The following is a 26,331-nucleotide window of genomic DNA, read 5'->3' as shown; positions in this document are numbered from 1 at the left end:
ATGGACAGAGGAGCCTGGCAGGCTACAGTCCATGGGGTCACAAAGAGTGGGACACGACTGAGTGACTAACACTTTCATATAACAAAACTACAGATAAAGAGAACAGATCAGTGGCTGTCAGGTGTTAGAGCTGGTTGGAGTAGGCATGACTCCAAAGGGGTAGCATAAGGAGACCTTCCTGATGACGATGAGAGCTCTGTATCTTGACTGTAGAGATGGTAACACAAAAAGTGATAAAATGGCACACAGAGTTATTCATACCACTGTACCAATATCAATACCCCAGTTTGAGATTGGATTATAGTAACATACAAGGAAAAAATTGGGAAAAACTATATTTAGGTTGCACAAGACCTCTCTCTGCTATTTTTGCAACTTACTGGAAAACTATTGATGTAATTATTCCAAAATGAAAAGTTAAAAAAAAATCACACACTTACATACACAAAGAAATAAAATGGTCAATTTTATTCAAATTCTCCAAAATTATACTAAATACGTTGTTTCTAAAAGGTTTCACCTTTATATAATGGTTTTATTATTTCACCTTTCTTTTAAAGGTTTTTCAATTTTTCTGTACAGTTCTTCAGTAGAAGCCAGAGTCCTGAGCTGCCCAGTTAGGAGCCTAAAATACACAAAAAGAAATCAACAGGATGAAAAGAGATAATTTCTGAAAAGCCAACTTTGAAAAAAAGCGACACTAGTATTTTTTAGCCACACTTCTGCCAATCTATTCTCCACGACTTTAACAACTTCCTCAATTACCAAATGTGAGGTGTTTCCGAACAACACAACAAAATACCATCTGATACAGTTTTTGACCAATTAAAAGTATAACAATGACAATATCACCAATATTATAATCCCAAACAATACAACTTGACCCTTAAGCATACAGAAATAACAACTACACGTTAGTTATTTTTCAGGCTCAGTTAATTCTACACTTGGATGGAATAGGAAAGGACAATAAAGTTTAAAACTGAAGGACTATGCTAAGGACACAAATCTGTTAAAAACTTCAATCAGATGAGATCCTTGAACGCAGCTTGACTGTTTTCTAAAAACTTTCTACCCTCCAGCTGTAAGTAATCATAATGCCTGAAAAGTATTAGGGGTAGTTTGGAATCCCAAAATTTCAAGGCTAGTCAAATTCCTTTAATATCTAATATGCAGGATTTCTACCCAAAGTGGAAATCTATTTTTCTGACACTTACATATGAGTATCAGATAAAGTCAAATTTTGTAAAATCAACACTAACATAGTAAGATCAACATTGTTGCAGAAGTAGTTCTTTAAAGGAACACAAATTTCAAGTACTTGAGAGATAACACATGTAACTTATCATCTGCCAGTATCAAAATGATGTGTTGAAAACACTAAGGAAATGACATAATGAAGGCACACAGGAAGGGTAAAAGAAAAAAAAACCCACTTGTAATAAAACTAGGAACACATAATTTAATTTTTGTTTCCTAACTAATGCACAAAAATCTAAGAAAAATCTTTTCAGTTTAGTGATTCTTAAATAAAATTACCCCCCAAAACAAAACCAGACACAACCAAAATTAATTTGTTCTCAAATGATACCCATGTAACAATTATATTATTTACTGCCAAATTTGAGACAACAGAAGATGTGTGGTTCTTACCTCTGACCTACTATTCTGATTAAGTTTCTTCTCAATATTCATGGCCAACATCTGGCTTCTAAATGAAAGGCTTTTGGTCTTTTCAATCACTTGCTGATAGGGTGAGACTGCATTGTTACCCATAACCACATGACCCTAAAATGAGAGAGAAAAATTGGTCCTATAACGTTAACAACCGAGTTTCTTAAGTTGTAAGTACGACATCACAACCTACATGTATGTTGCAAATATTTTTATGCACAGTACAGATGACAATATCATCCAACAACAAAAAAACAGGAAATTGCTGCTGCCTTCAAAAAAACTATTATACATTAAAACAAAAATTCTAGAATAAATGTCCCAACAAAAACTTCCTCCCAAAATATAAAATAATCAGCAACTGATATCTAGTACATAGCACAGACAACACTCACTAATTTAGAATCAATCTTGGCATCCAGCCTTGCATTTCTAATCAAATTTACAATCCACCTTTCAGCTTCTTCTGGAGTCATGTTCAGTTTATCTGCCAACATGCTAATGGAAAAGAAAAAAGAAATAAAATGACATTAACTGAGTTAAAAACTTAGTTTTATATACACAGTCTCTGACCTATACTCTATATGGAAACTTTTAAGTACTTATGGGTCATCTTCTCTTAAATATTATGACTCTTAAAATTGCATTGTTCATGTTTGTGCTATTTTCTTGAGCTGTTCACAATCTAGCTCATTTCACCTAACAGATTTAAGGTTTTTGAAGGGAGGGCCCCGTATTCTGTATTTACACAAATCCTTCTAACTTCCATAAAAGTATCTTACTTAGTAGTGCTCCACTACTAATGATCTAAGGGAGAAAAACGTTGTACAATGTGTAATGATTATAGACATTAAACCCATTATAAGGAGCATCAGAAATTAAGAATAATAAAATGCAGCACAAAACTAAAATTCAGGGCTGCTGAATTTCATTTTCTTCTGCACTAAGGACACTCCCTTGAACTGTACACTACAGATACCTAAATGGCCACTGAGTTTAAGTAAAAAGACACATACATACAGAGAAAACACGAACGGAGGAGAGGGGGACGGAGAAAGATGACAGACACCAAGACCCTGACTTAAAGTCTTTGATGTCATCAACCAATTTGCATTTTCTAATTAATGATCAGAGGCCTCTTGAAAAAGAAGCCACTGCAGGGCTTAATTTATCAGGATTAACACAAACACAAGCCTTCATAGCAGGTAAGTCAGTCAGTCAAATGATGAAAGAGTATCTATGTATGCATGTATAATATTTAAAAGGATGGTATACATATACGCATATACAGGTGAAGTGAAGTGAAGTCGCTCAGTTGTGCCTGACTCTTTACAGACCCTGTGGACTGTAGCCTACCAGGCTCCTCCCTCCATGGGATTCTCCAGGCAAGAGTACTGGAGTGGGTTGCCATTTCCTTCTCCAGGGGATCTTCCCGACCCAGGGATCAAACCCAGGTCTCCCACATTCCAGGCAGACGCTTTAACCTCTGAGCCACCAGGGAAGCCCTAAATACAGGTGTTTGGACACAAATATTAACTCTCCTCTTTTACTTGTCTTCAATGAAGATATTATACACTTGCAGTTCTTCTAATATCATCACTACTTTAACGAAAAAAAAAAAAAAGAATATAAAAATTCCTAATCTGATAGCACTCCCAATCTTAAAGTATAAATTTTTAACACACTGGAAATCATATAGCTATATAATTGTATAAGTCTTAATCCAAAAGTAATCAATCAAGTTAACAAAAATACCTTTATGGGAATAATATAATCGGTGCTATTTCTATTTCATGTTTACTGACAAAGAGAAGGATTTCGTTCCAAATATAAAAAGTTAGGCTATCATTAAAGTTACTGGTAAATCAATGAAGGCAATCATTTAAAATTTATCCCTAAAATAAGCTTGAAGTTAAAAAAACATCATGATGATGAGTATGAGCCAACTCGACCATAAAACTCCTTGGATTTACATGTCAAGTTCTGGTCTCTTTTTATGATCAATTTTGCCTTAAGTACATATTCTCAGCAAACAAAGAACAATTAGTCCATGACTACTACTTCAATTTCATGATCAGGTTTCATTTTATTCTCTTTATCATTGTTCTCTAAGCAAACCCTATTTTATTTACGTTACTTAAAATAGGGAAGTGTGTCATTTTACTGAAACAACAAGGCATTTTTTTGACTAGGAAAAATTCCTGCAGCTGGTGTTTCCTATGGCTTCTCAATAAACTCCGTGTTTTTCCTACTGGTACTTAACTTATTTTAGAAATGTGTACATTTCATTTTCTTCTGCACTGCTAAAATAAGCTATTGCCTAATACTTTGAGCTGAAGCTGCTACTCTAAAGGTAAAGAACATATTTTCCAAAACATTATTTTATCAACTCCTGTAACAATTTCTCTTTTGTATGTCTCCTCCATTTCCCCCAAATACAACTCTTTAAAGTGAAGCCAAGACCGTTTTACTATGAAACAATCTGTACGAAATATATTAAAATTTCAATCTTCAAGATCTCCACACACTGCTTTTAAAAAACAGATGTTATTCCTAGTAGCTACTAAGTGGGTATAGTCAGTTTTTAAAAGATTTTTAAAACTATAAATAAAAGCTCTTTATGGAGGCTGTTTACATAATTAAAATTATAATGAAACATTCAGGATTACTGTATTGGATACTACAGAGTGACTAAGAACTCAAATCAGAGTAACCAAGGCCTTATAGTTGCATAATGTCTGCTGCGCTTAGTCACTCAGTTGTATCTGATTCTTTTCGACTCCATGGACTGTAGCCCGCCAGCAGTGGGTAGCCATTCCCTTCTCAAGATCTTCCTGATCCAGGGACCAAACCCAGGTCTCCTGCATTGCAGGCAGATTCTTTACCATCTGAGCCATTGAGAAGTCCTATCAGTTATCTCTTTAACCACTGACTCTAATCAAAGTTCCCTACCAAACTACTTTCATCTTGAAAGACTCTCCTCTCCACCAAACAGACTAAACCTCACTGTTCATTAACTATGACATGTTTTAAACCACTTCAGGGTCTTTGCAAATGTTGTGCCTTTTGTTTCAAAGGCGAATACACCTTTTTTTCACTTAGTGATGTGTTACATGGGTATCAGAGAAAAGAGTACCCTCACTGGCCTTCCAAGACACTTCTCCCAACCATTATGTATCAGTTTGATGTTTTCACGATTCTCTGTTTTTTTGCAGAGCATTCATAGTCTCTGGTAGCTTAGATGGTGAAGAATCCACGTCCAACGCGGGAGACCTGGGTTCGATCCCTGGGTGGGCAATATCCCTTGGAGAAGGGAATGGCTACATACTTCAGTATTCTTGCCTGGAGGATCCCATGGTCCGAGGAGCCTGGCAGGATACAGTCCATGGGGTTGCAAAGAGTTGCACACAACTGAGCAGCTAACACTTTCACTTTCACTTTCATACAGCTGTAGTTGTGTAGCAGTGTATCTGCTTTCATGATAGACTGACCATGTAACCCAAAAGCATGCACCACAGCTTCCCTGTTCATGTCTATATATCCAGCAATTAGCATGATGCCCAGTAGAGGAGGCAATTAATAAAAACTTACTGTCTGATTCCTATCCTAGTTACTACCCCAGTGCAGGCTTTGTGACTGTTTCATAATATTCTAACTAATCTGCCTCTTGAGTCTCACCTTATTATTTTACATAGTTGCCAGCTTAGTCCTAAAGCCTGACTACCAGCTTATTCCTAAATTCCTTTCAAAAATATGAGCCCTTCTACCAAAACAATAAAATTCAAACTTCCAAGTTTCATGGTTCTCTACAATTTAGCTACAGTTGAACTTTTCAGTCTTCTTCCTCATGAATACCACAGCCCACCCAAACCAAACCAATTCTTTTCCTTTCCTGTCACTTATTCAACAAAACATGAATTGTGTTAGATGCCTGTGACAACATACAGTCTGTCTTCCACTTTAATAAAAGTTTAAAGGTGGGGTTGGGGAGTAGGGGACAAGTACCTAATCCTCCAAATATATAAACTATTTTAAGTGTAAGAAGGAAAAAGAGGAAGGAGCTATGTGAGTGTAAAAGGGTTTAACCAGTTCTAGTTTGGAGGTTTGGGGATAATTTATGAATGGAAATATTTAATGTCAAGTTATAAAACAAAAGAAAGACAATTTTATTCTGTATAACTCTACTTAGAATTTTCTATTCCTCTTCTTTCTTTACATACATATTCTAAGTCTTCTACTCCATCCTGGCTGGAGCAATCTGACAACATGCATAAGACCCACAAACGTGCCTGGTCTGACTCATAATCCCACTTTTGAGGATTTACTGTTTTGCAATACGCTTGTGGAACCTCTACTTATTAAATCAAGTCAAAGAAAAATCTGAAATAAGGTCTGAAAAGTATTAGTAAATTATTGATACCTTCTCAGCTTATCTAGGCTACCAACACTTTAAGAATAAGAGAATGTGGCAATAATCCATTTTAAGTAACAGGAAAATATACACAGTAAAAGAAATTAAATAACAGAGGGAAGTTCTCTAACTCCACAATTCTCTTACATTTTGCTGATTTTATGAAAAAACAAACAAACAAACAAACAAACAAAAAAAAGTAAAGATTTAAAAATAAAAAATAAGTATCTTATTAAAGCTTGAAGAAACAAAAACTTGCCTTTTGCTATCCTACACCATGCTTATTTTGTGTTATTTAAAAGAATTCAGTTTATCAATTAAAAGACAAAATATATCAAAAGGCAGAATTTCTGGGAAAAAAAATCCCAATTCAATCTAAGTTTCAAACTCAAAAATAACTTCCAGATTATTCAGGTAAATTAAAATCTCAACCGTGTCTGCAGGCAGCTTAAAGAAGACATTTTAGGTTTAAAAACTTATATTTAAGACATGACACGATTTAAAACTCTGAGAAGAGAACATAGGTGAAATATTTCCTAACGTAAACCATACTGTTTTCTTAGGTCAGTTTCCCAAGGCAATAAATATTAAAGTAAACAAATGGAACATAATCAAACACAAGCTTTTGCATAGTAAAAGAAACTAAACAAAAAGCCAACCTATTGACTGTGAAAAATACCTGCATATGATGTGACTGACAAAGACTTAATTTCCAAAATATACAAACAGCTCACGTAACTAAATAAGAACAACAAAAACACCTAATTGAAAAAACGGGCAGAAAACCTAAACAGACATTTCTCCGAACACATACAGATAGCTAATAACTGCTAATTATCAGAGAAATGCAAGTTAAAATTACAATGACCACCAGTCAGAATGGCCACCATTAAAAGTCTACAAACAAATAATGGAGATGGTGTGGAGAAAAGGAACCCTCCTACACTGTTGATGGGAATGTAAATTGGTGCAACCACTGTAGAAAACAGCACAGAAGTTGCTCAAAACACCAGAGCTGCCATATGACCCAGCAATACCACTCCTGGAGATACAGTCAGAAAAAACCGTAATTCAAAAAGATGCACGCACCCCTATGTTCACAGCAGCACTATTCCCAACAGCCAAGACATGGAAACAACCTAAATGTCCAATGACAGATGAACAGATAAAGACGTGGTATATACACACAAGAGAATACTATTCAGCCATAAAGAAGACGGTGAAATGATGCCATCTGCTGCAACATGGATGGACCTAGAGATACACTAGGTGAATTAAGTCAGAAAGAGAAACACAAATACCATATGATTTACCTTACATGTGGAATCTAAAATATGACACAAATGAACTGATCTATGAAACAGACTCAGACATAGAAACCAGACTTGTGGCTGCCAAAAAGGAGGAGAGCTGGGGGAGGGATGGACTGGGAATATGGGATTAGCAGATGCAAACTATTAACTAGAGAATGGATAACCAACAAGGTCCTATGAAAAAAACAGCACAGGGAACTACATTCAGTGTCCCATAATAACCCATAAAGGAAAGGAAGATGAAAAGGAATATATATATATATATATATATATATTTGTTGAATTTGTTACAATTATATATATATATAAATGAATCACTTTGCTGTACAGAAATTAACACATTATGAATCAACTATACTTCAATAAAATAACACTGGAGTGGGTTACCATTCCCTTCTCCAGGGGATCTTACCCACCCAGGAACTGAACCCAGGTCTCTTGCGTTGGAGATGGATTCTTTACCAACTGAGCTATCAGGGAAGCCCATATATAAATGAATCACTTTGCTGTACAGCAGAAATTAACACATTATAAATCAATTATACTTCAATAAAATAAAGATACATATTTTGTCTAAATCCCTTATTCACACCTTTTAGTTGAAAATCGCTCCTGCTCAAGTGACACAAGATACTGAACGTTTTTTTTTTTTAAATGTAGATCATTTTTTTCAAGTTTTGAATTTGTTACAATATTGCTTCCTTTTTTATGTTTTGGTTTTTTGGCCCCAAGGGATGTGGGATTTTAGCTCCCCAACTAGGGATCAAATTTGCACTCCCTGCACTGGAAAGTGAAGTTTTAACCACTGGACTGCCAGGGAAGTCCTTGAATATGTTAAGTAACACATAAAACCCCAGATGCATGCTTAGTCATTCAGTCATGTCCGACTCTTTGCAAACACATGGACTGTAGCCCACCAGGCTCCTCTGTCCATGGAATTTTCCAGGCAAGAATACTGGAGTGGGTTGCCATGCCCTCCTCCAGAAGACCTTCCCAACACAGGAATCGAACCCAGGTCTCCCACATTGCAGGCGGATTCTTAACCATCTAAGCCATCAGGGAAGCCCAAAACCCCAAACAGCCTTTCACAAATCTTGAGAAAAAAGAACAAAGCTGGAGGCTTCACATTCCTTGATTTCAAACTATATCACAAAGCTATAGTAATCAAAACAGTATGCTACTGGCATAAAAATAGACACATAGATTAATGGAACAGAATAGAGAGCTCGAACTGAAGCATATATGGTAAATTACTTTATGACAAAGGAGGCAAGAATATACAATGGGAAAAGAACAGTCACTTTCCAACAAATGGTGCTGGGAAAACTGGACAATTACATGCAAACAAATGAAACTGGACCAGTCCTCACCCCATATACAAAAATTAACTCAAAATGAATTAAAGAACTGAACATTAAAAAACCTGGAAATATAAAACTCCTTTAAAAAACACACACATACACAAGCAGTAAGTTCTTGACATATGTCGTTGTGAGGACTTTTTACAACTGATACCAAAATAAATTCAAACACAAAGGTAATAAAAGCAAAAATAAACATCAAACTAAAAAGCCCCTGCACAGTAAAAGAAACTATCAACAAGATGAAAAAGTAACCTACCAAGTGGGAGAAAATATTGCAAACCACATATATAAGGGGTTATATATATATCCAAAATATAGAAAGAACACATACTAACTCAGCATCCAAAAAGAAAAAAACAAAACCCCCAAACAATTTGATTTAAAAATGGGTAGAGGACCTGAATAAATATTTTTCCAAGGAAGACATACAGAGGGCTAAGAGGTACATGAAAACATGCTCAACATCACTAATCATCAGAGAAACATATACAACTCAAAACAATGAAATACCATCTCATACCTGTTAGAATGGTTATCATTAAAAAGGTAAGAAATAAATATTAGCAAGAATGTGGAGAAAGGGAAACTCTTGATGCATTGCTGGTAGTTAAGTAAATTGGTACCATCACTATGGACGATACTAAGTGGATTCTTCAAACAATTAAAAATAGAACCCAGTATGACCCAGCTATTCCACTTAAATTTATATGAAGGAAATGAAAATTATAACTGGAAAAGATTTAGGTAAACCCATGTTTACTGCAGCATTACTTATAATACCAAGCAACCTAAGTGGCCATCAATGGATGAATGAATAAAGAAAATGTGATTACACACACATACACACAGTTATTTAACCATTAAAAAAATGAAATTGTACTATTTGCATGTTGAGGGCAGTATGCCAAGTGAATTAAGCCAGACCCCCCAAAAAAAAACAAAACAAAACAAATACCATATGATCTCACTTATATGTGGACTCTAAAACAAAACAAAAAATGCTCATGGATACAAAGAAGAGATGGGGATGGGTGGGACTGGGTGAAGGGTCAAAAGGTACAAACTTCCAGTTATAGAAGAAATAAGCCATGGAATATAATGTATAGCATGGGGACTACAATTAAGAGTAAATCTCATCACAAGAGAAAAAAATTGCCACTATGTGTGGCAATGAATGTCAATTACACCTATTAAGGTGATCATTTCACAATATACACAAATATCAAATCATTATGTCATACACCTAAAACTAATATTCTGTTATATGTTAATTATATTTCAATTTTAAGAAAACTAGAACAAAAAGTATCATTAATATCCTTAGTAAAATTATAAACTGTGGAACTACATTCATAAAGTAAGAACAGAATGCTATAAAAAATATTCAGAAAAAGAAGAGTGACAGAGGTCTTTCTTTTGGAAATTGAAAAATAACATCAGAGACTATTTTTAATCCACAGAAGATTTCTCTGGGAGAAAATCTCCCAGAGTGTAGAAAACAAAGATATTGTGATGGAAAACAGAGAAACGATAAGAAAATTAGAAGTCTGATCCAGGAGGTCTAATACCTGAATAACAGAAGTTCCAGAAAGAATAAACAGTGAACATAAAGAAGAAACTGTTAAAGAAATAATTGTAATTCAAGAAAAATTCCCAGACCTGGAGACCATGAACTTCTAAATTTAAAGAGTCTAATATGAAGAACTGATCTCCTTAAAAGGAAATAAAACCAGTCAATCCTAAAGGAAGTCAACCTGAATATTCACTGGAAGGACTGATGCTGAAGCTCCAACACTTTGTCCACCTAATGCCAAGAGCCAACTCATTAGAAAAGACCCTGACGCTGGGAAAGATTGAAGGCAAAGGTGAAGAGGGTGGCAGAGGATAAGATGGTTAGAAAGCATCACTGACTCAATGGACATGAACTTGAGCAAACTCCAGGAGATAGTGGAAGAGAGGGAAGTCTGGCATGCTGCAGTCCATAGGGTTGCAAAGAGTTGGACACAACTTAGCGACTAACAACAACAATAAATATGAAAAATTAAAACAGACCTATACAAAGGCATGTCACTGTAAAATTTCAGACAACGGGCACCAGAAAAACCTCCCCTCTCCCCATTGCTAGAGAGGAAAACAAAACACCTGTATAAGAGATGCTGCTGCTGCTAAGTCGCTTCAGTCGTGTCCTACTCTGTGCAACTCCATAGACCGCAGCCCATCAGGCTCCTTCAGAGAATAATCAATTTTGAAAAGAGATTTACAAACTGGCAAAGAGTCTGAAGTGGAATTAATGAAAAAGTCATTAAGGAAAACAACAAAGCAAATGGCAGGAAAGTGGCCATTATCAATTCCAGAGAAAACAAATATTGAATACTAGATAAACATACTACAAATCTACCTTATTTGAAACAAGGTGCTAAATTAACTTAGCACTTATTTGATGTTAAGTTCAGACACTAACACACAATTTACAAAAGATTAAAGAATTGAGAAAAAAGTCCCATGAACAAGTAATAATTTCAAATACAATATGGATGGCATTTCAAATAAGTGGGAGAAAACAGCTTTTCAATAAATCATGTTGGCTATTTTGGGGATAGGGAGAGGAGCTACTTTCTATTTCCAAATAAATCCTTGATGGATTCAAACAGAGGAAATAAAGTCACAGAGGTCCTAGAAGAAATTAGGTAAATAGCATATAAACCTATTACGAGAAACAACTTTTATATAAAATACAAAGTCAGTACCATAAAGGAAAAGCTAAGTAATAACTTTGACTAAACAAATACGTAAATCATTCCTTTGGCATGTGTGTGCATGCTCATACATGTCCAACGCTTTGTGACCCCATGGACTAGCCCAGTAGGCTCCTCTGTCCATGGAATTTTTCAAGCAAGAATATTGGGAGTAGGTTGCTATTTCATACTTCAGGGGATCTTCCTGACCCAGAGATCTTCCTGACCCTGTGTCTCCTGCATTGGCAAGTACATTCTTTAATACTTTGCCACCTGGGAAGCCTTCATTCCTTTGGGGCAGAGGGGAAAAAACAGAATCCTAAGTGCTATTTTAAGGCATAAAAAAAAATTATTATTTTATCCTCTATTCAATTTCATTAGTAAAACATATTCATAACTCTTAGCACAAAAATCAGATACTTTTCTTCTTTCTGGGAAGGCATTAAGACCAGTCATCCCACCTAAGAACATAAGGTATATAAATCTAAATCTAGAGAACCAATTAGGCTTTCATCAACTCTAGGCTGATTGTCTATCAGGTTTTCAATGACTAATCTTTTCGACAGTCTTTTTCTGAACCCTTCCACAGCCCTTACCCTGATGTATCTTAACAAATAAAGATTTGGGGTCCAGAATTTCAGAAGCTTATCAATTACCTGCTTAATAACCTGGCTTTCCAAATTTTAGTTGATAAGCACAACTTATTTAAAAAAATACTGACTTAAGCCATTAAGTCATGGAAATCTCTGGCCTGTTTTCCACTGAAGACTGTGGCTAACTATTTTATATATCGAAAGAGCTCCAGTGTTTTATAAGGATATCCTATGACAATTAATTAAAAAGTAAGTCTTAAGTGTAAACTGTATTTAACTGTAAGATTAGGAGGAAATAGGAGAAAGAAAACAGCAGAAAACTGAGACATGAAATGCTCTGTATGACAAATGAAAATTCTCACTGAATTTACCAACATCTCATTAGTCAAAAATGACACTGTATTACTTGATAATTAACACAGAAATACAACGATAATGGCTGTTTAAAATAATCTCCATCTGGAAACACACCTTTTATCTCTAATATCAAAGTATAATTAAGTATAAATTGCTATATGGTAATAAAGCCTTTAAGAAAAATATTAAGATCTAAAATGTTACTGAATAAAGTAAGCAAAGTGGAATGACTTCATAACTTAAATGCAAGAGCAGTTGGCAAATACATACTTTTGTGAAAAGCCAAAACTAACCCCCATAGGGAAATTATATTAATGTATGCTCCAACATGTTTATCATACACATTCAAAATATTACTTCCATACTTTGTTTTTATCTACAACTGAAAACTGGTCCAAGGATTATTCTAGAACAGCTTTTAAATTTCAGACACACTATATCTGATAAACTATTCGGCTATACTAAATTAAATCCCACCACAGTAATCTTTTTTGACAGATGTTGCATACTTCATGGTAAACAGATTTGTAATTTATCCTATAAATCTATAGGGCTGTGTATAAACTGATAAAAACATTCTTAATATACATTTTTATAAAGATAAGACTGTCACATGTGCCATTTAGTGAAGAATCCTATCAACAGAGAATGTTTCAAATCACAAATGGAAAGGGTTATTTAATAAACAACCATTGGCTTTAAAATGCTGAATAGCATTTGATTTGTGTCCACTAGGGGAAAGAAAGGAAGACAGAGACAAATCCTTCCCCCTAGCCCTAAAAAAGATCAAATATCAAATAACTAAATTAATTAGAAGCAGAGATAGGCCAGCGTAAACTAGTAAATGGAGTGATTTGTCATTATTAGTATACGATGGAAAAGAGTCTACTTAAAGATATTTTAGAGAGCTATCAGGGTTCAGTGAAACTTCAATTCAAATTACTTCTCTGACTTTTCTGTATACAAATTATGTCCATGTTATTCTAATTACTCTGTATTTTTCTTCAAAATGCCTATCCTAATTATAATCTTATCTTATCTGTTTCTTCCTCTGGATTTTAAGCTCTGAGGCTGTGTTCTCTACTTTCTATCCAGTGCCTGGCACTCATTCACATCTGTAATATTTTCTTCTTTCAAAAATTGTCATAGTTAAACTGCTCTTAACTAGTTATATCATAATCTGTATCATATGCATTTATCCTCTTCAGGAAGAAGAGGACTACCCTGAACACTACTTTTTAAAAAGTTCTGCACATCCTTTAAATGACAAAATTACAAAAATAGCAAACAGATGAGTGGTTGCCCAGGGTTCATAAGAGGCGAGAAGGAAGTCGGTATGGGTATAGAAGAGCAGTCTGAGGAATTTGTGTGGTGTCAGAAATGTTCTATATCTGAATGTATCAACATCAATAGGGTGGTTGTGGTATTTTACTATGGTTCACCAAATGTTACCATTGAAGGAAATTGTAAAGGGCACAGAATATCTCTTCATTAATTCTTACACCAGAATTATTGAGAGGAGCTCTGAAAATTACAGGTGCTGAGATCTGCCCCTTCCCATTCTGAGAATGCTTTAATTTTTTAGGGGTTGGACCTGAGAACCTTTAAACCAGATTCTCAAGTCTTGATCCCAGAGATTGTGATTCAGAAGGTTTGTGGTAAAGCCAGAAAAATCCATTCTTAAGTTTAAGTTATTGGTGGTTTTTTAAGTTCTCCAGATGATTCTGATGTATAGCTAGGCTTAAAAACCTCTGAACTAGAGAACAGCAATTTTTTTCTATATACTGTTTGAATGTAAACAATAGCTAGTTTGGTCATTATCATGGATTCCAAGTCCCTGGTGTCTGACTGAAGATATTTGCTGTATTTATAAAAGCCCAACTTAGATGCTTAACATTATTTTCAGTCATATTTCTAACCTATTAAAGCAGTTCCAAAAACATGAAGAAGCCTAGGCCCCTGGACTGAGTCCTACTGGCCCCCATACTCTCCGGTACCACCCCCCAAACCTTAGAATCTGAGATATCATTGCTGCACTAAGAATAACTGTTTATTCACATGAAGCTGTACTTTATGCTTGTCCTCTACCCTGTTAATCCACTGCATACTAAAAATATTAAATCACTCATTTTTCAATCCATTACCCTAGCAGGCTATAACTATGTGCCTAAAAAAATTTTGTGACCTGATGCAATGGTTCTTAATCTTAGATGTGCTTTGGAATAATCACCCTAACTAGAACAGTAAAGTAGCCCTATTTAGTATAACACAGAAGTCCTACACAGCATAACACAGAAAACTGGATTCAGAAAGTTTGTGGTGGCTTCAGGGAATCTATATTTGTAAGATAAAAAACAAAACTCTACAGATTCTGGACAAAAAATTAAACACTGACTCATGGTTTTTTCCATCTTTATCCTCTGGCTCAAATGATACACTAATGACAAATTAGTCTAAATCGGCTATCAATTGCTCACAATGAAAAAGAAAGAATTTGTAACCAGGGTCAAGACAATGAATGTCAGAGAGCTATTAGCTCAGAATCTTGCATTAAGTAAGACCTAAGCTGCTTAATGTCTCTGAGCCTTCAGTTTCTTAGCTATAAAGAGGGAGCTACAAAACAAAGGAGTTGTACTGAATCAGTGTTTCATAAAACTGGGTTTCCAGAGTCAGTCATATGGTTCCACGGAGTCAGGAGGAAAGCCGAACAGAAGTGCAAGCAAAACAAAGTGAAAGGGGGCTCTTCCTTTATCTGCTTGTGCAGATACATAAATATGTATACTTATATAGATAATGCATTTCATGACTAATGCATTTCATGACTAATGACTGCTAGGTATTTCCATGTATTCCTTAAGGGAACTAGATTGGGAACCAGATTCTTAAAATTATATTAGTATGTCTGCTAGCTATAATAAAGTACTAAATAAGGTCAAAACTTCAACTCCCAAAGGAAAAGACCCATGTTCACACTGTAATTCTAACTCTGAATAACCACTTCAATGACAACCCACTAAAATAAGGCAAGCAAGAATGGATGACTTAGTGAAAACCAAAGGCTCTAAAGAAAAACTTTGGTGTACATACAATTCCTAAGAGGCAAACATTAACATAGTAAGTTTTTAAACATTTAAGGAGCATTTACTGCTTGACTTCATCTGTGGTCAAGGGACACTGCTATTTTTCAATTTCTAATACATAAAATCAGTTTCTAATAAGTTATGTAAGTTTCACAAATTTTCCCAACAATTTCCTCACATAACAGAGAAAATTTCAACTGAAATTCTCCATAACTTTTCCATGTTTCAACATTTTAGGATGTCACAGGAGTTTACTATGAGAATTCAAACATATAATAAAATAAAATAAATTCAATTAACTGAAATAATTACCAAATGTGGTCTTTTCAACAGCATTTCCAATTTACTAAGGACTGATTCCTTAAGTGAACTCATGTTGAAAACCATTCTAAAACTGGTCATCACTCTTTTCTCCCTATGTAATGGTGTAATAGTATTCTTTTAAAAGGTAACTCTCTGACAATCATAATACTGCCTTGAAGTAATTTTCAAAAATCATGCTTTCCCACACATATGGAAATAAGAAGGATCTGAAGCATCCCAGAATTCAAACAAAAGTTAGGATTTTTAATAAATCACTATGACATTTCCTTTTTCTACTATAGCACAGAGAAATACAATAGAAATCCAATTAACTGGAATCTTGGTAACTGTAACTTTACAATAAATCAAAGTTTATAGGAATTTAAAAGTAGAAAGTATAAATTAAATCAGTATTCTTACTTAATGCTGATACACTGATGGATGCGACAAAAAGTCTCAAATATGAAGAGACGGGCATTTTCAATGAAGTCCTCAAGACAAGCCACCAAGAAGAAATCATTCACTAGTACCTATATGAATAAAATATAAGAGGAAAAAATTATAAATGACGATGAGCAATTTTAAAAATTTGTCTCAAATATGTTCTTTGTTCTTTACTCATTATTCCTTTCACTACAACTCTCTCATCTAATATCATAGGTTCTACTTCATAGTACTTTTTAGAACATTATATTCAAGTTTCTAAAAATGCAAATAAGAAAATGAATGCTACATGAAAAAGAGCTAAAAACTACGTTTCCTTGTTCCACTGATGACCTCAACAACCTTACAACAAAGCGGCTTGGTCCTGTCATTAACCTAAAGAAATGCTCTGTAGATAACGTATTTCCAGCTTTTTAATGTAGATATGGACTAAAGATATGCATACTTCTGTGATAATAAGTAGACCGGAAAGCCACAGGAGAAAAAAATTCAAAGGGTGACACCTATTTCACAGATGTATCATAATTAAAAGACAATATTTTAACTTCAAAAACAGCAACCAAGTGCCCCACTGCCTGGCATGGCCTAGATACTTAGTATTACAATAAACACCAATATTTAATAATGTCGCATTTGATTGCATGTACACAAGTTGTTGTACTACATGTACACAAGTTGTTACAAACTTTGTTCAATGTTTGAAAATCACCTCTAAAGGCATACTTACTTATAGATTTGGTAAATGCATTTAACAAGTAATTCTTAGTTTTTCGAAACTTGAAAACTTACTACGAAAAAAGACTGTAAGCCCAACTTTTTCAGATGCTCTGACAGTACCTTAGTTTCTGCCAGGTAACAGAAGACACTAGTTTAAAAATTCACTCTTAGCTTGACTGATTTATAGCAAATGTTAAAATACAATCGTAAGAAAAATTTCAAATTAGGCCTGTTTATGTAACAAGCTGGAACCACAACTGTGATGTAAAACTTGATATTATCTTGCTTATACAAATAAAGCATTTCACATATTTTTATTCATTCAGGATAAGACATGAAATTATATGTGAATTTATAAAGCCCTTAATGTTTTAATCAACTGTTAACAAAAGGGGTAGACACATGGTAATAAAATAAAAAATGTCTTCGACCCAACACATTTCTAAACAGTCTGCCATTTTAAGATTAATAAACATTTCTGACATAATTAATAAAACCCTGTTAGGTTAATTCTTATAATACCCTCAAATTAAAGAATTATTTGTAAGCAAAAATTTATACTTACTGATTCACATTCCCTTAGCTTTTTCTGAGCCCCATCAAAGTCAAAATTAACATATAAGCATTCAACAAATTCTGTAATTGGGTCTTTATATGTGTATGACTCCTGTAAAATTAAGTCAAAGGTTAAGCTGGATTTGATTCAACACTGTTTAGTAGTAGACTGCCCCCAATCTTCCTATTTTCTCCTCCCTTACCATTAGTTTCTAACAAATTACCAAGTACTATCTTCTCAAAGCAATTGCTTATATCCTAATTCAAGGCCACAACTTAACCTTATGATGCCTTCTAAACCAAGTTCTCTAAATGGTCATCCTAGAACCATTCCGAAAGCTTTCAAATTCCTCTACTGCCAAGTCTCCCTTAGTCAATGAACAGTGATGAACTTCTCCAAGTAACAGTGTATTCATATTCTGATGAATAAAACTGCCTTTTTCTATCTAAATTATTCTTAGATAAAATAAAATTTAAGTTCTTTTTGAACCCACAGTTAGTTATTGTCGAGAAATTCACTAAAAACCAAGCAGTAGTGCTATAGCTTTTGCACAACATGGGTACTATTAAAATTATGTAAAGATTAACTACTCTGGTATTATGTAGGTAGTGTCCTTCAAAAAAGAATCCAGGCTCCAGATCTCCTTTACTCTTTGCAGTAAGAACAACACTAATACACAACGTATATTAAGTATCCAACTAGCAGAGAGCAGTATTCATTCATGCCACATCTACCATAAATGTATCTTGAACTGGAAGGCAGCATATGCCCATTTGGGGCTCTTTTCTTTTCATGTATACTTTCCTCCTACTTTTTAAAAGAATTTTAGCCTGATAGCTAAACTGATAGCTCAGTTGGTAAAGAATCTGCCTGCAATGCAGGAGATCCTGGTTTGATCCCTGGGTTGGAAAGATCCCCTGAAGAATTGAAAGGCGACCCACTCCAGTATTCTGGCCTGGAGAATTCCATGGACTGTATAGGCCACGGGGTTGAGAAGAGTCGGAGACGACTGAGCGACTTTCACTCTTTTCACTGTAAGATCTAAGAGTCCTACTTCTTCAAGAAAAAGAGGTTAAAGTTTAGGCACATTTTAAAAATCAATACAGATTTTACTTTTTACCTGCTGAATAACTTTGACCAGATCTTTTAGCACCTGCCGGCGTTTTCGAACATCTTTGTTTGTTATGACTGCTGTGGTCAAATAGCGGAGAATATGTGGACACATCGTTTGAATTGCATTAAGATACCTAAAAAAAAAATGCAATTTACTTAATAACTTACCAAGTTTTTCTAGATCTATAATCATCTGTGATTTAAAGAAAACACTTGAGCAGCCCATCAGACTGCACTGTTTCAGTAAGCAAGGATTGTAAAAAATTACAAATGAGTATTATTAGGGCCATCTTCACCAAGAAAAAGTTTAAATGGTAAGAATGCTAGCTCGTATTTCTCAGTTTGGAGTGAGATGAGAGACTCACTTAAGAGATAAATATTACCTCTATTACCACTGCCGAGTAAAAGGATTTTGAAAGGCTCTTATATAAGCCATCAGTCTGTTTCAAAAGATTTCATTTACCTGTAAGAACAAATGTATGAAAAGCTATGTGCAAAACACTGCTCATAATTAAGAGAATCAGGCACTTACACAAACAATTAAAACCAATTAATTTCATGGGATGGAAGACTGGAAACTATTTTGATGATCAGCAGCTGACCACCCCAGTCATTCGGTATTTATGCTGTATTTCTTCTGCTCAATTTCCTTTTACAGCTCCCTAATTTTTATCCAGTAAGAACCTCTGAGCACCAGGTTGGATATATTTGTCAACAAAGTCCATTTCTCTTAGTTGAATCTTCAAGCTCCAAGGTACCCATCCAGCTCTATCTCCCAGCACACCACTGACTGCCTCCTGCTTTCCTCACTTTTTAAAGCTCACTCCACTGCTCTCCCGAACACATCCCTCTGAAAGTCTAAATTCTAGCCATTCTTCAAGGTCCAGCAGAGAAACCTTATCTCCCAAGTTCTCCCAGATTATAATGTTAATAAATCTCTATACTTTGTCATATTGTAGATACCCCATAAAATGTTGTTTGAACTCATCAGAGGACCCTACAATCCGATAATAACCTAACATTTAGATAAAATCTAGTTCCACTTAGTCCTCTTTAAATTCCCTCTAAACAAGGCAAGCTATAAAAATAATCAACATTAACTCAAGAACAAAACAATTTCTAAGAAAAGATAACTAAACAAATCAGCTAAAAGCTTCATTATCTGAAAAATTAAGTGTGAGTTTCAGGCAGAAAATTTTAAATGCAATGTTGTTCAGTACAAGTTACTGCCTCAATACTCTTACCAGAGACATGGTGTATAGGAGAGTATGACTGGTTTTCTTAATCAGATTTGAAGTAGGTAGTTTTAGTACACATTTATGGAACTCATTCATAGATTTATTCCTACAAGATTAAAGTATATTTTATATGATGGTAACCCCCCCTTTATTTATCCTTTCTCTGTATTATTGCATCATGTATAATTTCACTGTTTTTATTGGAAAATGATGTCCTTAAGAAATCATCTCTATGTGAGTATATAGTTGGGTTAGAAAATTATTGTGAAGGGCCAGATAATGAATATTTTAGGTTTTGCAGGTCAAGAAGCAAGACTCAGAATATTAATCAGGCACCTATATAAAAATAAAACAAATTTCTAAAATATTCTATTATAAAAACTCAAAATATAATAGCTGACTACAAATATTCATAATTCAAGTCTACTAATAAAAATAGTAAAATTCCCTTAATAGGGTAACTTTGCTTATTGGGTTCAAATTTAGAGATCCCTATTAAACTTTATTACAAATGTTTGTTAATGCTAATCTGTAATGAGATTTTACATATTTAACCCGACAATGATTTTTTAATGTATGCAGGTACTACCAAACATTGGTATCAATGATAAGACTTTAATTTAGCGTATTTATCACTTGGGGAAGGCTTTTTAAGAATTCTGTTAAGATCTTTTGATATTGCCTTTTAGCTATCAAATGTAATGATATAGCTATCATTACATTGCAAATAAATCATTTCTATTTCAATTGCACAGTTAGATGGATTTTCATACACAGAAATTTCCTTTGTACTTACAATGAGATCTAAAACTTTTTTGAAATGTAACTTGAGCTTAAAAAATCTATCTGCTACAAATCTGTGTGGGAATGAAGGTCTCATTTCTTCTTTAAACTTTTCAAAGAACAGGAAAGGTTAAAGCAGCTAGACATTACTTAGGATTCATACTATGTTATTCATCATCAAATAAATGCCTGCTGCAGTATAAGTCTGCATATAAGTACTGTTCAGATTTCTAATTTTAGGTTGAACTAAGAAACATTAAGTCTATAGCAAAATATAACTTCCAGAGCCATCCAGGGCTTGCTCATAGTGGTTGAGGGCAATTTTTTGTTTAAGAAAATTTCCACCTTACTCCAACCTAGAAAAAGTCACAATAAAACTTTGCCACTGCAAAGTCATTTTATCATTGTGGTACTAGGGAAAGTCAAGATATTCTATCGATCAAACAAAAATTCAGGGACCAAACAGTTAAGCCCACAACAGAAAATGAAGTTCACTGTTGACGCTAATGGTTTAATAATACACCATGGATTCAGGAATCTTCCATGAAATATGTGGAAATGTCTAATGCAATGGACAACTATAGGCTTTCAACACCTCACATTTCCACAAGCTTTGTAAATTTGTCCAATAATAACCAAATTTCTCCCCCACATATATTTGCCACCAATATTTTTAACAGTTTAGCAGGTTCCACTTCAGGTTGTACTAAATTAGTGCTTTCTTAACTCTGGAAATATTTTCAACTGTAGTTGTTCCACAGACTATTCATAAAGGCATGTTCTTCAGACACTTCAAATCCAACAGTGATTCCTCAAACCAACTAGCCATACTGATAAACATCTATCAACAGAATCTAAGAAATCACTAAAAATTCATATACTTTATTTCTTAATTGACTATTGATGTGCTCCCAATATCTTCAATTCTGAGGAACAGTTCTCAGTAGAAGGCTGTAAGTTTTAAACCAATTCTTTTTTTCTGGACATATTTTTTTGGCTGCTGCAACTGAACATAACTAGTAAATGGCTTTCCTTACTTGGTTAACAAAAGAGCCATTCAGAAACATACTTTAGTTGAAGCCTCATTTTCCTTAATTTTGTGAGGAAACTCTGCTGCAGTATTGTTTTAAATTTCCTAATTTTTCTGAGAGCTGCTTTGTAATCGGTTGGGAATACTGTAATGAGAGCTTACAGCCTAGTTATATGGATGAACACTGTACACTTTCAGCATATCTACACTGTCAATTCAATGCTTTGCTTTCTAATTTGAAACAAAATATTTCCACTGTATTGTGCCTTAAAATTTAAGCACATCTGAAATCCACTTTTCTCCTGCTGACATGATGAGTAAGCACTGGTCAAATGTTGCCGTGTAGTGATATACACGACACTTGAAAAGGGCCAGGCACTAGGGCAGCATCACTGGGATTCAAGGAGCACTGAGCAGCAGTGAAGCAAGGCGAGTGCAACAACGTATGACCATCTCCGTCACAACAATTCCACTCTGCTGTTACTGTCCGAAAGCAGATATAGATCATCTCTGTATCTCTCTATATTCATCTATCTCTATACATGCACAGATCAGATAGATCAATATAGATCAATGAATGTGTGTTCCAATAAAAATTTATGGACATTAAAACTCTAATTTCATAATTTTCATATCACAAAATATTTTTTTTCCTAACCATTTAAAATGCAGAAGTCATTCTCAGATTGCAGGCCATGAGAAAAAAAGCAATTGGCCACAATTTTTAGCTTGCGGTCCATAGCTTTTGGTATACAGCATTACCACAGCAGACTTCCAAACATAGCAGGGAATTCCTACCTGCTAGGAAAGAAGCGATCCTGTCTATGTCTGGGTGTAAGTTATCTATACTGATCAGTACAAAAAGGAAGGGAGTGAGGATTAAGGGTGATTGTGGGCAAGTCATCTTAGTTTACACTCCTGTAGGATCAGTAATCATATGATTTAGTTCAAATATAAAAAAACCATAGGCATCACTATTTAATAGCCTACCAGTAACCACTGTGCTCTTCTGTTCTACTTCTCTATCATTCATCTCCTTTCTTCTTTATCAATCAAAATTTAAAAGTCAAATCAATTTAATCAATTTTCATCTTCTTCTAACTTCTCCAGGTCTCACTGGTGTCATAAATCGCACAGCTATATGTAGTTAAATATGTTCTTAAGCTACTTGTGTTATTTGTTTGCATTATAAACTATGTAAGAAAGGAGCCTATACCTTCTCTATTTTTGAAATCTAACTTAAAACTATTTTTCCTTTAAATAAGAGGTTCAGTATTTATTGTGCTCTGAAGTGCAATTTCAGGATGGTCAAATAAGAAAGTTTATTCTTTTTCTAGCACAACCCTGTTCTAATTGTATAATTTTATGGAAGTGTTCTTACAGTATTTTTTGATTATAACTCAGAACATTTAGTAATCAAAGGATAAGACAAAATAAACCACCAAATAAAATTCTCCTCTCAAACATGCTTATAATCTAGTTAGGGTGATAAGGCAATTGTAAGTTTTTTTAGAAAGACATTAATTAAACCAAGTATAAGGCAGGCACAATATATAGGACCTTATGTAGGAAGTTAACCTGAGCTGGATCTTGAAAAACAGGCAGGCTTTGAATTGGCACAAAAAAGAAAAGGGTATTTCCAGAAAGGCTAAACTTATTATAACCGCAGAGGATGGATTTTTAGAGATCATCCTAAGCTAAAGCAAGTAAAATACTTGCATAAAAAAGTTTTCTTGTCAGGAACAATTAGGAAGTTTTGGAAAAATAATGGCAGATGGTAAGTGAGGACAAATTCTGGGCACAATCTAGTTGACTGTTAACAGTAAAACCTGAAATTTCTTAGGAAATATACATTTTTTTATTTAGAAAACAAATCAAACATTCTTTTGCTAACTGAACTTTAAATCTTTTTTTACAAATGGAGAGTAACGAGAGCATTGTATTACATATGCATTCTTCTTACTAATAGCATCTACGTTTGGTGGCAGAGCCTCATCTCTAATAGCCTACGAACACTGTTCCAGCTTATACTTGATACCTTATCTTATATATTATATTACATTTAAAAGTTCAACATTTTTCAAACATGTACATCATCTCCATTTTAGATTCAGAATAACTTATGGCAGAAATGATAATGTATATGATGTAAGAGACTCAACTGGCACTGGCATCTAAACTTTCACTTCAAGGACAAAAGTATAAATCATCATCACAGTACTTTTTGTACTTGAAAAAAGCCTGAAATCACAATCTATATAACTATCAATTTAACATATATTCAATGAACCACATTAAACAGCATTCCTGTGAATACTGGAATGGGTTGCCATTTCCTTCTCCAAGGGATCTTCCTGACCCAGGGATTGAACCCAGGTCTCCCACATTGCAGGCAGATGCTTTAACCTTTGAGCCACCAGAGAAGCCCTATTCCTGTGCTGTTAGAAATTAGAAACAGAAAAATATGATACTTTCTCCATTAATACCTACTATATATCAATGACAATTGAAAAAGACATACTGACTGTAGAGACACAAATGCAAATTACACACTACTTACTAAAACCTACTCTACTTAAAGAATATGCAGCCTAGGAAAATGAATGAAACAATAATTTGTCAAGCCAACTGGGAGTTTTCTCACATGAAAAAGTTATAATCAGGCAAAACTGGGAATATGTCATTAAGACATTACTAATAAGGAAGAAAATATGATGGCAACCTGACCCTATGGCAGTGAAGATGATAAGCACCATATTTTGGAGAAATTTTAAAGTTGTAATACTGAGTTGGGAGGATGAAAATGTTTAACATTTACTAATACATTGCTAATTTTATTTTCACTGACGTTCTGTTTTTCTGTACTTTTAATCAAGGTTTTAAAAGTTGAACAAGTATTCAAGGCTATGAACTAATTTCTGAGTGCTGCTGTGGCAGGTATTTCATAATTATCAATACTTAATCTCTTTGATTCAGTTATTTATAAAACTTTTAATAATGCCCAGTTTTACTGTATTTTTGTCCAGGAAGCACATGCTATGAAATTTCTAGTTTTTAAAAACTTATTCAGAGATTTTTAATGGCATAAGGTTTTCTTTTTTATACATGAAACCATGGAAATACAAATGAAAGCATTAAGCCTACTTACAGAATACAGCTTCATAATTAACTGTCTTAATTCTAAGTTGTTATTTTAATTATATTTCTATAACCATGAACCTTTATCTTACTTTAAAATTTAAAAAACAAATCTATTTTTTGCATTGTTTTCCTTTATAAGTTTGATTTTTTATCAACAAACCTTTCTGCTATCTCAACTACTACCTTTATATTTCTAGTGTTTATAATAAAAGATTCTATTAAGGAATTAAATATAGTTTTAATTATATTAAAGCCATAAGGTTGTCAGGAATGAATATACTATTTCCCCTTAATCTGTATTATAGAATTTTTAGTGGGTTTGAATATTTTTACTTTTCTTGTTTACTTTATTTAAAGATGTGTTTTTAAAATCAGCTCAATAATATTCCTCTCTGGATACACATGTAACTATAAAAACTATAGGAGAGTGAGTCTACCCATAAGTAGTAGCGTGGAAGGCCAATACCTAGGGATCCCTATGACTTTGTACAAGAAAACCTGTCCTTATAACCCACCTGCTAGGTATCAAGATTAGAGCCAGCTATTACAGTATCCAATGTCTGAATCAAACTTGCTCATTTAGGGAAGGTTCATACTTCCACTCATGACTTTAGAGATATTAATAAATTCATAAGACAATCTTACAGGTTTATCATTCAGAAGGGCGGCAAAATACTACATGACAATTTTATTTTTAATCTCTCCTCATTTGAATGCATGTCTGATTAATCTCCATAAATACTGAGAACTATATCCTTAATTTTTGAATTTGAAATTCTTACAAAACAGCTTTTTTCATAAGATGCATGGATAGTTTAAAATTAAAGATAGGTAGTACTCATCAATTTAGTATGAGAAAACTATCATTATCAGGAAGACTTGAGAACTTGATAAAAAATATTTAAATCAACACTAGGGACCAGGAAAGAAAGATGGGAGCAAATTGAGAGGCAGTGATCTGAAACAGAATCATAAAAAGAGAAGTATAGAAAAAACCAAACCTTGGAAAAGCCCACTCAAATATTTAGGGTGACATACACACCAAAACATGTTCCTGACCTGGATCCTGGATAGACCTAGCGACAAAAATATTGTGGAAATGGATATGTTAATCTGATCGTGCTATTAAACATTCTAGTCACATAAATTAATAGTCTATCCTGATTCCAAGTATTCATAAAGAAATCTTCTGTACTCCGTAACTTCCTATATGAATATTAAACCTATAGGGTCAGAACAATCTGGTCAGTGTTTCATGTTCTTAGTTTCTCTTAGCACTTCTCATAGCAAATGATGGCATGTTGGTTTTATACATCAGTTCTTTTGAGGTTGGTTCAGCTCTTTTCTTCGCAAATAAACCCCTAAAATACTACCAAATAAAGTTGTGGGCTTCCTAGATCAAAAGTCAGAAAAAAATATAACATCCTTGTAGGATCTTACTTTAGTACACAGTGACTTTCCTTTTTTAACCTTTTCTAA

The 26,331-nt window shown here is 34.2% G+C and overlaps 1 protein-coding gene across 1 annotated transcript in view; it reads right to left on the bottom strand.

Moving 5' to 3' along the window:
- Positions 1 to 449: 449 nt before the first annotated feature.
- Positions 450 to 26,331, bottom strand: part of EIF3E (eukaryotic translation initiation factor 3 subunit E) — a 47,584-nt gene continuing 21,702 nt past the window's right edge. Inside the window, exons 8-13 of the mRNA XM_069600376.1 lie at positions 18,668 to 18,794; positions 17,557 to 17,658; positions 16,251 to 16,360; positions 2,070 to 2,172; positions 1,654 to 1,788; positions 450 to 625 (exon numbers count right to left, since the gene is read on the bottom strand). Of these exons, the coding sequence (XP_069456477.1) occupies positions 587 to 625; positions 1,654 to 1,788; positions 2,070 to 2,172; positions 16,251 to 16,360; positions 17,557 to 17,658; positions 18,668 to 18,794 (616 nt within the window). The 3' untranslated portion in view covers positions 450 to 586. The remainder of the gene's footprint in view (positions 626 to 1,653; positions 1,789 to 2,069; positions 2,173 to 16,250; positions 16,361 to 17,556; positions 17,659 to 18,667; positions 18,795 to 26,331) is intronic.

This window comes from Ovis canadensis, chromosome 9, assembly GCF_042477335.2.
Source record: "Ovis canadensis isolate MfBH-ARS-UI-01 breed Bighorn chromosome 9, ARS-UI_OviCan_v2, whole genome shotgun sequence".
Taxonomy (NCBI): Eukaryota; Metazoa; Chordata; class Mammalia; order Artiodactyla; family Bovidae; genus Ovis; species Ovis canadensis.
The sequence above is the reverse complement of the archived record's forward strand: the minus strand, read 5'-3'. Positions and strand labels throughout refer to the sequence as shown.